The sequence below is a fragment of the Pristiophorus japonicus genome, chromosome 3, assembly GCF_044704955.1.
Source record: "Pristiophorus japonicus isolate sPriJap1 chromosome 3, sPriJap1.hap1, whole genome shotgun sequence".
NCBI classification, from domain to species: Eukaryota; Metazoa; Chordata; class Chondrichthyes; family Pristiophoridae; genus Pristiophorus; species Pristiophorus japonicus.
In genome coordinates, this window is record NC_091979.1 from 199,908,208 (window position 1) to 199,922,805 (window position 14,598).

At 45.3% G+C, this 14,598-nt stretch overlaps 1 protein-coding gene across 2 annotated transcripts in view; it reads left to right on the plus strand.

Annotated features, from left to right (window-relative positions):
• LOC139260070 (neuropilin-2-like) overlaps positions 1-14,598 on the plus strand; it is a 186,957-nt gene that overhangs the window by 20,797 nt on the left and 151,562 nt on the right. For both annotated transcript variants that reach the window (XM_070876200.1, XM_070876201.1), the window contains exon 2: positions 6,061-6,241. In XM_070876200.1, coding sequence (XP_070732301.1) covers positions 6,061-6,241 — 181 coding nt within the window. The remainder of the gene's footprint in view (positions 1-6,060; positions 6,242-14,598) is intronic.

Consider the following 14,598-nt stretch of genomic DNA (forward strand, 5'->3'; position numbering starts at 1 on the left):
TCGCTGACAGCGCATCAGCTACCTGCGACATTCCCTCCTCCATATGCACCGACATTGTTTCAGCTGACTGAGACATTCCCTTCCTCATGTTCCTGGACAGTGTTCCCATTTCTCGTGAGAGTGTTGTTACTTCTCCCGACAGTCCCGATACCTCATCACCCACCCCACTGATGGTGTCCAGGAGTGAGCAGGTAAGGTCAATGCTCTCCGCACTTATTACCATCATCTGAACCACACCTGTTAGATCCTGCAACCTCAAGAGAGTGCTGTTGAGCTCTCATTCCCCTCCTCACCCTGGGTGTGTCTTGCTGCATCCCACTGGGTCCCGCAGCCTGGGACGGTGGGGCCCTGGGTGTACCTCACTGCACGCCACTGGAATCTCCAGCCTCGGACGCTGGGAAACTATGGAATGTCCCACCAACACTCAAACCACTCAGGGAAAGGACTGGCACCTCAATGGGCAGCACCTGCACCACCTCCACTGACTACAACAGTGGGGGCTTCATCCATCCCCTCCCCCTCCCCTTCATCCCCATGCTCTTGGTCTGGAAGGTGGGTTTGGAAGATGTTCTCCTCTTCAGGCTTGTCCTCATCTGAATCTTCTTCAGCCTCGTCAGGGTTGGCCTCAAGTTCTGCAAAATATAACAGAACAGACAAATGGTTAGCAGCAGAGGAGGGGGCAGGGTGGGTGGCATGACTAGGCTCACACAATGCAGGCAGCAGGCTGATTTGAAGGACCATGATGAATGATAACACATTGCATCAACTGAAGCATAGCTGACAGAGACATCCCCGTGAACCGAAGCCGGGCTAGCCCGCACAGTACTTAACATTTAGCAAAGCCAGACTGTGGAATTTGCGGGACTTACCCCCTCCCTCGAGTGTGGTCACAGCTTGTGGTTGCTTTTCTTCAGGCAGAACCCATCAAAGCAGTGACCCTCTCTTCTAAGTGTGTCAGTGGGTGCAGATTTGCTGGGCTTCCTCCTGTTCAAGTTCTTTCTCGTTTGTTGTGTGCCACTTTCCTCTGTAAAGATGAAAATATAACTTTTTAGAGAGGGTGTCTTTCTGCTGGGTGGGACATTTTCAGCTGGTCACATTTACAATTGCAATTCCATTAAATACATGAAAATATTACTTAGACTAACCAAGGTCCTGCACTTCTTTTTGCACTGGCCTCCAGACCTTGGGATGGTTACCATTGCACAGTAATCTTCTGCAAGTTGGTTCCAGTGTTTCTGCATTTCTTTTGGTAGAACTTTTATGTGATCTCTGCTGGTTTCCAGCTCATGCCATCTGTGCCTCCACTTCATCCTGTAAGAAATTCTTGGTCCTTGCGCCGCGTTGCATCTTGTATTGCAGCTCCGATTTTTACAATAAGAATTAAAGTTTTCACATACAAATGGCTCTTTAAAAATGGCCAAATACAGACCGGGAGCTGTACTGGGCATGTGCGCAGAAGGACCGGCATCGTTTTATCGGTGCAGATATTAGGCTCCAACCCCCAAGGCGACAGCACAGGCTGCACAGCACCAATTTCCAAAAATAGAACAGGGAAACTTGCTACTTTTTTTGGAGTAGTCGGGGGCAAGAAAAACGTGTGTAATTCTGGCAATACGCCAAAAAACGGCATTGGGGAAAATTGAGCCCATGGAGTTTTAATGAGCTGATGGTGTCTTCCGTGCTTGAACTCTGCCCATTCTGGCACAGATTGCAGCAAGCTAATCTCTACATTAAGACAGCTCACTGAGGACAGGAGGCCTTTCTGTGTTTAAAGGACACTGTTTAGCACATAAATGCTTCCTGTCATCACTCGGCTCCCTTATCCATGAAGCTGATGCAGAGATAGGCTGGTTTCCATTCAGCTAAGATACACAGTTATCAGCATCATAAATACAACGTTATCACATCGATCCTAGAGATTCTGGAAACAATGCGCTTTTCAATAGGCCTTTCTTTTAATCGTTTTTTTTTTGCCTGGTTTTTATGGAGGGTTTTTTTGTACTCGTGAGATAAGGGATAACACATTTCCATTTTTCATACCCAGTGCCAGCATCTAACACTCCCAAATCGAGTGCAGTGCTGCTTAAAATCTGCTCACTGCCACAGAAAGCATAACTAAATCAGCTACTTGGCTCTGCATCAGAAAGTTGTGGGTTCAAGCCCCACTCCAGAGACTTCAGGGAGTGCTGCACTGTCGGAGGTGCTGCTGCTCAGGTGTCACATTAAAGGAGACCAATGTCTATCCTCGCTGGTGGATATAAAACATCTCGTGGCAGCATTAGAAGAAGAACAGGAGAGTTCTCCTTGTGTCCTGGCCAACATTTATCCCTCAATCGAACAGATTGGTCATTTATTTTATTGCAGTTTGTGGGACCTTGCTGTGTGCAGATTGGCTGCTGCATTTCCCTACATTACAACATTGGCAATACTTCATTGGCTATGAAACACTTAGGCACATCCTCACATTTGCAAGACACTATATAAATGCAAGTTCTTTTTTTATAGCAGGAGCCATGTGCAGAGTTAATGTCATTCGGCAGTGCCCCAAATCTTGTGGAGTGTGAGTTGGGCTATGAGTGAAGGTCACTCTACATTTCCCATTGATACAGGTTGAGGTGCGCAGTCAATATGACGGATAGTTTTGTTCTGCAGCTATCCCAAGCATTGTGAGATATAAGGGTAATGGTCAGGCCCTGTTTATCATTGTGCCTGACCCATAGTCAGGATCGGGGCAGGTGGGCGAGAAGTGCTTTATAGGATCACTTTTCATTTTGAACAAAAATCGCAGTAAGGCTGGAAAAGTAAGCAAGCCTTTTGGATTTACATTTTTGCTTCTGATCTTCATTTAAATGTCACGGTTGGTACTCAGCGGGCAAGCTATTGTTCAAAGCACTTGGCGAGTATAAAGTCATTCCAAGTGTCTGATTGTCACGCAACTGAAGTGATGTGCTCCTTTCGCATCTGGCTGTAGGAATGGCGCTCAGTCCTGCTCTTGATCCTCAGCACCAGTGAAACAGCTGTGTAATATTGTGTGCGTGTGTGTTAGGGGTGATGGGTCAGTTGCCAACCCTCCAGGTTTGCCCTGAAGTCTCCAGGAATTGAAGCTTAATCTCCAGATCACTGCGCGACCCGGAAGTAAAATCAGAGAAGGGTTATCTAAAAATATTTTGGAGATGGGGAAAAAGGCTGCTTAACTGACAATCAAGGATCATTCAATTGGATAAGGAAGGGTTTGTTTGCTTCCCGATTGGTGTAGGAAGGATCGTCACGAGGATAGGCGTGATGGACGACCAATGGCTGGAGTGTGGGGGGGAGATGATTGGAAGTGAGAGGTCATGTGATGAAATCTCCAGTGTATGTCCAACAGAGTTGTCAATGCTTTCGCCCGTCACATAGTAAGTGATATGTCCTTACTACACAGTATAAATGCACACGAGGCCCATGCTTGAGAGAAGGTCAGTCTGTGACCTGTCCTTTATTCCTTAGCACTCAAGTGATGAAGGTGGGTGGAGCTTCCCCTTTTATACCTGAAGGTCCAGGTTACGAGTGTCTCCCACCTAGTGGTCAGTGTTCTCACGGTGTACAACTTAGGTCAGTTTATACATGGGTTACAATGCTGGTTGAATACATGACAGTAAGTATTCCAGGAAGAAGAGCTACAGACAGCAAAAAGCAACTGGTGGCTGAAGATTGCTCTTCAGAGTTTGAAATGTAGAACCAACCCCATTCTCACTTGTGATCACACTCAAGAAGGCTGTGTACAGCACCAGCCACAAGCTGTGGTGCAAATAGGAAACTGTAAAAAGTGCAACAGTCATGTTCTAGTCGAACACAGCCCCTAGTCTGGCTCAGTATGTTCATCCAGTCAGCAATCAAGTCAGACTAGGCTTGCCAACTCTGCTTGGACGTTTTCCCAAAGGTTTCATCACATGCCTTGTAATGTCAGATCATATCATAGGCGGTCCCTCGAACCAGGATGACTTGCTTCCACATGGGTTCACAGATGTTACAATGAAGGACCCAATATTCCAGTCCTGAACTCCAACTGAAGGGGTGGAAGATGCCTGTGCGTGGTCAGATAGCCCTTAAATGAAAGCGTTCAAAGCAAATGAAACAAAACACATGCCATTTTTCTTTTTATGCACTTATAATTTTTTTTCCTGGGTTTTTGCTGGCAACAGTGTTCAGCAGATTAATCTTTCATTCCTGGAGACTCCAGGGGCAATCCTGCCAGACAGACTGAAAAACATCCAAGGTTTGATTGCTGGGCTGGACTGAATTAAGGTTTTGAGTAAAAGTCGACCCGGAAGATCCCACGTCCCAGTTGCCATTAGTCTGCGTGTGAACCTTGAGGATGAGTGTCCAGAGGTCAAGGAACCGTAAGGGAACCATGAGGGAAATGGGGGCAGAGGTTGGAGAGTCAACTCAAGCTGAAGGCACGGCCGCCAATGGGTGGGGTGAAGGGAGCAGGGGATGCGCAAGAGGCCAGAATTGGAGGAACACAGAGATCTTGGAGAAGTGAAAATAACAAAATTGGAAAACGTTAACTGGTTTGCTGTCGGCGTGATATCATCACATCACCGAGTGTGTCATGGCACTGTCCCTTCGTGTATAAGCACAGCTTGTAAGAGAGGCATTGCCAAGGTAACATGCCCTTTAAGGGAACACAGGAGTGTGACCTTTACACATGCTATAGCGGGGCTGCTAATGAATAATGAGGTGCTAACATTGACACAGGCAGAGACCCTCACTGGAAAGATTAGCATTTGCAAAGCTGAGCACAGGGCCGTGTTCAGTGTGGACTCCACTTAAAAGAAAATCCATTGTTTCTGAGAGAAGAGTTCATGGAAATATTCAGTCTTGGCCTTTCACTTAAGAAGCAGTTTTCTTTAAATATACCTTTTGTGTCCTTCCATTCCAGGGAGACTGGCCTTGCTACTCCCACCTCCGCTGTTTAGGTTTGTAGTCAGTTACTGGTTTCTGTAGATTCCCTTTCGTTGGTGCTTGCTTCGTTCTGATTGCGAGAGAACAGTATCTGTGTGTTGGTTCTCTGCATCGACCAAGCCCAACATCAGCTCCCTTTGTGGAATCATAAACTTCATAGCATGAAAGGAGGCCATTCAGCCCATCGTACCTGTGCAGCTCTCTGGATGAGCTTTGTCCCATTCCCCACCGCCTATTCCAATTTTCTTCCCTTTTTAGGAAAAAAAATACTTGCATTTATATGGCGCCTTTCACAACCTCAGGATGTCCCAAAGCGTTGCACAGCCAATGAAGTGTAGTCACTGTTGTAATGTAGGAAATGCGGCAGCCAATTTCGGACAGAAAGGTCCCACATACAGCAATGTGATAATGACCAGATAATCTGTTTTAGTGATATTGGTGGAGAGATAAATATTGTCCAGGCCACTGGGGCGAACTCCCCTGCTCCTCAAATAGTACCATGGGATCTTTTATACCCACCTGAGAGGGCAGATGGGGCCGCGATTTAATGTCCCATCCAAAAGACGGCACCTCACGATTGTCCAGCCCTCTCTCAGTACTACACTAGAGTGTCAGCCTACATTTTGAGCTCAAATCTCTGAAGGGGAACATCAACCCTCAACCCGCTGACTCCAGAGGTGAGGGTGCTACTCACTGAGCCACAGCTCACCTCTACTCTATCAGACTTGGAAAAGCCTTCAGTCTTCCAACCCTAACGCAATGAAACTCTCCCTTTCCCTCCCCTGCCCCCCACCCGACCCTCATGAGTTCTGCCTTTAAAATCCCATTTAAAATGCATCTCTCTTTGACAGTGCCTTTGGCCACTTCCTCTACTATAACCACAACAATGACAACAACTTGCATTTATATAGTGCCTTTAAGGTAATAAAATCTCCCAAGGCCGCTATAATCTCCCTTCTACCATTGAATCCAACCTGGGATATTCCTGCTCATAGTAAACAAGAGAGTTATTAAAACAGCAAGCAATATTCAAAGAGTCTAATTTCAAGACAGGAGTGTCCCCGCCAGCCCCCGGCCCCCCGCTGGTGTCGGTAGTAACTGTTGTTTCTCTTATAGAAGACGCAACGTGCGGGAAACTTTTAAACGCAAAAGAAGCGGGTTACATCACCTCACCTGGATATCCACATGACTACACGGCGCACCTGAGGTGTGAATGGGTCATTCATGCACCTGAGAGTCACCAGAAGATTCTGCTGAACTTTAACCCGCACTTTGAACTTGAAAAGCATGACTGCAGGTAACAGTTTACAACCTTAACCAAGGTGGAATCGTTTTTGTGAAAAGTATATACTGGAAATATCTCTCTCTCTCTCTCTATATATATATATATATATTTAATTCTATGAACTTTTTGATTGTCACACCATTTCCAACAGCAATTGTACATCCCTGTCTGGAGTAAAAATAAAACGGGGAAGGTGGCTCAACCATGGCTAACAAGAGAAATTAGGGATAGTGTTAAATCCAAAGAAGAGGCATATAAATTGGCCAGAAAAAGCAGCAAACCTGAGGACTGGGAGAAATTTAGAATTCAGCAGAGGAGGACAAAGGGTTTAATTAGGAGGGGGAAAATAGAGTATGAGAGGAAGCTTGCAGGGAACATAAAAGTTGACTGCAAAAGCTTCTCTGGATATGTGAAGAGAAAAAGATTAGTGAAGACAAACATAGGTCCGTTACAGTCAGATTCAGTTGAATTTATAATGGGGAACAAAGAAATGGCAGACCAGTTGAACAAATACTTTGGTTCTGTCTTCACAAAGGAAGACTCAAATAACGTTCCAGAAATACTAGGGGACCGAGGGTCTAACGAGAAGGAGGAACTGAAGGAAATCCTTATTAGTCAGGAAATTGTGTTAGGGAAATTGATGGGATTGAAGGCCGATAAATCCCTGGGGCCCGATAGTCTGCATCCCAGAATACTTAAGGAAGTAGCCCTAGAAATAGTGGATGCATTGGTGATCATTTTCCAACAGTCTATCGACTCTGGATCCTATGGACTGGAGGATAGCTAATGTAACGCCACTTTTTTAAAAAGGAGGGAGAGAGAAAATGAGGAATTATAGACCGGTTAGCCTGACATCAGAAGTGGAGAAAATGTTGGAATCAATTATTAAAGATGAAATAGCAGCTGATTTGGAAAGCAGTGACAGGATCGGTCCAAGTCAGCATAGATTTATGAAAGGGAAATCATGCCTGTCAAATCCTCTAGAATTTTTTGAGGATGTAACTAGTAGAGTGGACAAGGGAGAACCAGTGGATGTGGTGTATTTGGACTTTCAAAATGCTTTTGACAAGCTCCCACACAAGAGATTGGTGTGCAAAATTAAAGCACATTGTATTGGGGGTAATGTATTGATGTGGATAGAGAACTGGTTGGCAGACAGGAAGCAGAGAGTCGGGATAAACGAGTCCCTTTCAGAATGGCAGGCAGTGATTAGTGGGGTGCCGCTGGGCTCAGTGCTGGGATCCCAGCTATTTACAATATACTTCAATGATTTAGATGAAGGAATTGAGTGTAATATCTCCACGTTTGCAGATGACACTAAGCTGGGTGGCTGTGTGAACTGTGAGGAGGATGCTAAGAGGCTGCAGGTTGACTTGAACAGGTTAGGTGAGTGGGCAAATGCATGGCAGATGCAGTATAATGTGGATAATGTGGATAAAGGCTATCTGCTTTGGTGGCAAAAACACAAAGGCAGAATATTATCTGAATGGCGGCATACTAGGAAAAGGGGATGTACAACGAGACCTGGGTGTCATGGTACATCAGTCATTAAAGGTTGGCATGCAGGTGAAGCAGGCGGTGAAGAAGGCAAATGGCATGTTCACCTTCATAGCTAGGGGATTTGAGTATAGGAGCAGGGAGGTCTTGCTGCAGCTGTACAGGGCCTTGGTGAGGCCTCACCTAGAATATTGTGTTCAGTTTTGGTCGCCTAATCTGAGGAAGGACGTTCTTGCTATTGAGGGAGTGCAGCGATGGTTCACCAGACTGATTCCCGGGATGGGAGGACTGACATATGAGGAGAGACTGGATCGACTGGGCTTGTATTCACTGGAGTTTAGAAGAATGAGAGGGGATCTCATAGAAACATATAAAATTCTGACGGGACTGGACAGGTTAGATGCAGGAAGAATGTTCCCAATGTTGGGGGAGTCCAGAACCAGAGGACACAGTCTAAGGATCAGGGGTAAGCCATTTAGGACCGAGATGAGGAGAAACTTCTTCACTCAGAGATTTGTTAACCTGTGGAATTCTCTTCTGCAGAGAGTTGTTGATGCCAGTTTGTTCGATATATTCAAGAGGGATTTGAATATGGCCCTTACGGCTAAAGGAATCAAGGGGTATGGAGAGAAAGCAGGAAAGGGGTACTGAGGTGAATGATCAACCATGATCTTATTGAATGGTGGTGCAGGCTCAAAGGGCCGAATGGCCTAATCCTGCACCTATTTTCTATGTTTCTATGTTTCTATGTTTCTATTTTATGGCAGACATCATTTTGAATGAGCAGAATGCTCAGATTCAGACATGTGCAAAGCCCCCAGAGGCAGCACAGTAAACCCCCTAGACATACACTAATATCGGGGCGTGAAAGAGTTCCTTTGCATTAGTTGTAGTGAAATGGTAAATCCCACTCGCATAGTCCTTAGAAATGTTTTTCACTCCTTCCTCCTGCCTGATGTATAGTTCCTAAAAGTTGGGAATTTGTAGCAGGAGGGGAGCATATTCTCAGCGTCACCTCTTGGACATGTTGCATCCCTCACATTTTGACAGGTCTACCTACATAGGAACAGGAGGAGGCCATTCAGCCCTTCGAGCCTGTTCCACCATTCAATTAGATCATGGCTGATCTGTATTTTATCTCCATTTACTTGCCTTCGTTCCATATCCCTTACCCAACACAAATCTATCAATGTCGGTTTTGACATTTACAATTGACCCCCAGCCTCACAAACTTGTTGGAGAAGTGAGTTCCAGATTTCCACTACCCTTTGTGTGAAGAAGTGTTTGCTAACATCACTCCTGAATGGCCTAGTTCTAATTTTAAGGTTGTCCCCTCTTCTTGTGGACTCCCCCACCAGAGGAAATCTCCCTACCCTATGATCTCCTTGAAACATCTCTTAATCTTCTACACTTGAGAGCTTATGCCTAGTCTATGCAATCTGTTCTCATAATTTACCCCTTTTAGCCCCGGTATCATTCTGATGAATCTGCACTGCACCCCCTCCAAGGCCAAGCCCATCATCTAATTTTCACAGCAGTGTAGCCTGTACATGAGGCTCCATCTGTCTGTTTCTCACTCTTACACAAATCTACTGGCAGATAATGTGCTATAATCACTGATAGCCTGAGAAACATTTAACTCCTTTGAGCAGTAAAGTGCTTTGGGATGTCCTGAGGTCATGAAAACCGCTATAGGAATGTAGGTCTTTCTTCCTTTCTTTATGTGGCTCGGTTTATTGTTTCATCTGACTCCTAGATTATGGAATAGTGTGAATGTCAAATTCTAATCAGGAGTATACAGTTATGTTTCCTAATCTGAGGAAGGACGTTCTTGCTATTGAGGGAGTGCAGCGAAGGTTCACCAGACTGATTCCAGGGATGGCTGGCCTGTCATATGAGGAGAGACTGGATCAACTGGGCCTTTATTCACTGGAGTTTAGAAGGATGAGAGGGGATCTCATAGAAACATATAAGATTCTGACGGGACTGGACAGGTTAGATGCGGGAAGAATGTTCCCAATGTTGGGGCAGTCCAGAACCAGGGGACATAGTCTTAGGAAAAGGGGTAGGCCATTTAGAACTGAGATGAGGAGAAACTTCTTCACTCAGAGAGTTGTTAACTTGTGGAATTCCCTGCCGCAGAGAGTTGTTGATGCCAGTTCATTGGATATATTCAAGAGGGAGTTAGATATGGCCCTTACGGCTAAAGGAATCAAGGGGTATGGAGAGAAAGCAGGAAAGGGGTACTGAGGGAATGATCAGCCATGATCTTATTGAATGGCGGTGCAGGCTCGAAGGGCCGAATGGCCTACTCCTGCACCTATTTTCTATGTTTCTATGTTTCTATGTTCCGGTGGGGCCCACTGCCCTCCAAGTGCTATTGTCTTGAGATCTGCAACCACCCTTGTCATGGCTGTATTTATGAACAAGCCCCCGGGGGATGTGGATCAGAGGGAACATGCACCATCTGGTATTGTGCTGGATCTTACTGACCCAGTACAATTCCTAGCTTGTGTCCACTCAGCTGACCTCAACCAGATTTGGATGAAGAAAGACTTGCATTTTCTATAGCACCTTCCATGTCCTCAATACATCCCAAAACGTTTTACAGCCAGTGAAGTATATTTTTTGAAGGGCAGTCACTATTGTAATGTAGGAAATTTGTGCACAGCAAGCTCCCATAAACAGCAATGTGATAAGGACCAGATAATCTGTTTTAGTGATGTTGGTTGAGGGACAATTATTGGCCAGGACATGGAGAGAACTCCCCTGCTCTTACATAGAATTACATAGAGTTTTTCAGCACAGAAACATGCCATTTCGCCCAACTGGTCTGTGTTGGTGTTTATGCTCCATACGAGCCTCCCTACTTTACCTCACCCCATCACCATATCCGTCTATTCCTTTCTCCCTCATGTACTGCTCTAACTTTCCCTTAAATGTCTCTACGCTAGTCACCTCAATCACTCCATGTGGTAGCGAGTTCTACATTCTCACCACTTTCTGTGTAAAGATACTTTGCTATCTTGCTAGTGTGGATCTGAAATAGCAGCTGAAGGCCAGGGACCCAAATATGGCCGCATACGGAATATATTTTTGCCGTGATATCAAATGAACAAAAGAACATAAGTTATAGGAGCAGGAGTAGCAATTTAGCCCTTCGAGTCTGCTCCGCCATTCAGTAAGATCATGGCTGATCTTTTACCTCAAATCTATCTTCCGGCACTATCTTATTGATGACTCGATTTATCAACGAAGTGCTCTAGGTCTCACTTTAGCCCCAAACAAATTGAAAACATTTTGTTTGTTTCCAACAACAACAACTTGTAGTTACAAAATGCCTTTAATGTAGTAAAACGCCCCAAGGCACCTCACAGGAGCAATTAGCAAACAAAATTTGACATTGAGCCACACAAGGAGATATTCAGGCAGATGACCAAAAGCTTGGTCAAAGAGGTAGGTTTTAAGGAGTCTATTAAAGGAGGAAATAGATGTGGCGAGGTTTAGGGATTGAATTCCAGAGCTTAGCGCCTTGGTAACTGAAGCCACGGCCACCAATGGTGGAGCGATTAAAATTGGGGATGCGCAAGGGGCAGAATTGGAGGAGTGCAGATAACTTGGAGGGTTGTGGGGCTGGAGGAGGTTACAGAGATAGGGAAGGCCAAGGCAGTGGGATATTTGAAAAGCATGAGAATGTTAAGGTTGAGGCATTGCTCAACTGGGAGGCAATGTAGATCAGCGAGCACAGGGTGGAAGGGGGAACTGGACTTGGTACGAGTTAGGACATGGGCAGCTGAGTTTTGGAAGAGCTCAAATTTATGCAAGATGAAAGGCCGGCCAGGAGAGCATTGGAATAATTAAGTCTAGAGGTAACAAAGATGTGGATGAGTGTTTCTGCAGCAGATGGGCTATGGCAGGGGTGAAGTCGAGCGATGTTAGCGAGATAGAATTAGGCGGTCTTAGTGATGGCATGGATTCTATCGCGGGTTGCGAAGTTTGCGAACAATGTGGTTCAGCCTCAGACAGTTGCTAGGGAGGTGGATGGAGTTGGTGACTAGGGAACACAGTTTGTTGCGGGGACCGAAGTCAATGGCCTCAGTCTTCCTAATATTTAGTTGGAGGAAATTTCTGCTCGTCCATGTCGGGCAAGCAGTCTGACAATTTAGAGACCGTGGGTTGAGTGAAGTGGTGGTGAGGTAGAGCTGGGTGTCGTCAGCGTACATGTGGAAACTGACGCTGTGTTTTTGGATGATGTCGCCAAGGGGCAACATATAGATGAGAAATAGGAGCGGGCCAAGGATAGATCTTTGGGGGGCACCAGAGGTAATGGTGCGGGAGTGGGAAGTGAAGCCATTGTCGGTGATTCTCTGGTTATGATTGGATAGTTAAAAATGGAACCAGGCGATTGCAGTCCCACCCAGCTGGACGACAGTGGAGAGGCGTTGGGGGAGGATAGAGTGGCCAACTGTGTCACAGTCTGCAGACAAGTCTAGCAGGACACTGGGTGTAGAAAAAGCTTCTGCATTTCTGAGAGGTTTGGGCTGTAAAGCGCTTTGGGGCGCCCTGGCGTTGTGAAAGGTGCGATAGAAATGCAAGTCTTTTTTTTAACAAGTGCCACATAAAAGGTTACTGCACAAGATAAAAGTTCATGGAGTTGGCAGTAATATATTAGCCTGGATAGAGGATTGGCTAATGAACAGAAAACAGAGAGTTGGGATAAATGGGTCATTTTCCGGTTGGCAAACAGTGACTGGTGGCATGCCACAGGAATCAGTGCTGGGGCCTCAACTATTTACAATCTATATTAATGACTTGGAAGAAGGGATTGAGTGTGATGTAGCCAAGTTTTCTGATGATTTAAAGATGGGTGGGAAAGCAAGTTGTGAGGAGGACACAAAAAATCTGCAAAGGGATATAGATAGGCTAAATGAGTGGGCAAAAATTTGGCAGATGGATTATAATGTGGGAAAGTGTGAGGTTATCCACTTTGGCAGAAAAAATAAAAATGCAAATTATTATTTAAATGGAAAAAAATTACAAAATATTGCAGTACTGAGGGACCTGGTTGTCCTTGTGCATGAAACATAAAACATTAGTATGCAGGTACAGTAAGTAATCAGGACGGCAAATAGAATGTTGGTCTTTATTGCAAGGGGGATAGAGTATAAAAGCAGAGAAGTCCTGCTGCAACTGTACAGGGTATTGGTGAGGCCACATCCAGAGTATTTAAGAAAGAATATACTTGCATTAGAGGCAGTTCAGAGAAGGTTCACAAGGTTGATTCCGGAGATGAGGGAGTTAACTTATGAAGATAGGTTGAGTAGGTTGGGCCTATACTCATTGGCGTTCTGAAGAATGAGAGGTGATCTTATTGAAACATATAAGATAATGAGGGGGCTCGACAAGGTAGATGCAGAGAGGATATTTCCACTCATAGGGGAATCTTAAACTAGGAGATAGTTTCAGAATAAGGGGCCGCCCATTTAAAACTGAGATGAGGAGGAATTTCTTCTCTTAGAGGGTTGTAAATCTATGGAATTCTCTGCCCCAGAGAGCTGTGGAGGCTGGGTCATTGAATATATTTAAGGCGGAGATAGACAGATTTTTGAGCGATAAGGGAATAAAGAGTTATAGGGAACAGGCAGGGAAGTGGAGTGGAGTCCATGATCAGATCAGCCATGATCTTATTAAATGTTGAAGCAGGCTCGAGGGTCCAATGATCTACTCCTGCTCCTATTTCTTATGTTCTTATGTAAAAGAAAATTCTGTGTGATCTTAGAATAGTCCAATGGGATCTTTCATCACCCTAAACTGCCCCGTTAGTATAACTCTGACATTTCTGACTGTGTTGGAATTTGCTCCACTCACACAGTCAATATTGGATGTGACTGTCAGAATCCAGCTGACACTCATTGCCTGTAGCTTTACACTGACCATCGGTGTAGTCACTGTATTGCCTTTGCTGGCCTCTGCTGGCAGGGATTGGGGATTACACCTCACGTTCCCTATAATCCAAGGACCAGCAACAGTCTGAAGTGCCCACGGCACTTTTCATTCATCCTCAAAGAATATAAAAGAAAGGCTTGCATTTCTATAGCGCCTCTCAGGACCTCAGGACTTCCCAAATCCCTTTATAGCTGATCAAGTACTTTTTGAAGTGCAGTTACTGTTGTCATGTATTTCAGAATGGCAGACAGTGACTAGTGGAGTGCCGCAGGGCTCAGTGCTAGAACCCCAGCTATTTACAATATACATTAATGATTTAGATGATAGAATTGAGTGTAATATCTCCAAGTTTGCAGATGACACTAAATTGGGTGGCTGTGTGAGCTGTGAGGAGGACGCTAAGAGGCTGCAGGGTGACTTGGACAGGTTAGGTGAGTGGGCAAATGCATGGCAGATGCAATATAATGTGGATAAATGTGAGGTTATCCGCTTTGGTGGCAAAAACACGAAGGCAGAATATTATCTGAATGGCGGCAGATTAGGAAAAGGGGAGGTGCAACGAGACCTGGGTGTCATGGTACATCAGTCATTGAAAGTTGGCATGCAGGTACAGCAGGCGGTGAAGAAGGCAAATGATATGTTGGCCTTCATAGCGAGAGGATTTGAGTATAGGAGCAGGGAGGTCTTGCTGCAGTTGTACAGGACCTTGGTGAGGCCTCACCTGGAATATTGTGTTCAGTTTTGGTCTCCTAATCTGAGGAAGGACGTTCTTGCTATTGAGGGAGTGCAGCGAAGGTTCACCAGACTGATTCCCGGGATGGCTGGACTGACATATGAGGAGAGACTGGATCAACTGGGCCTTTATACACTTGAATTTAGAAGGATGAGAGGGGATCTCATAGAAACATATAAGATTCTGACGGGAC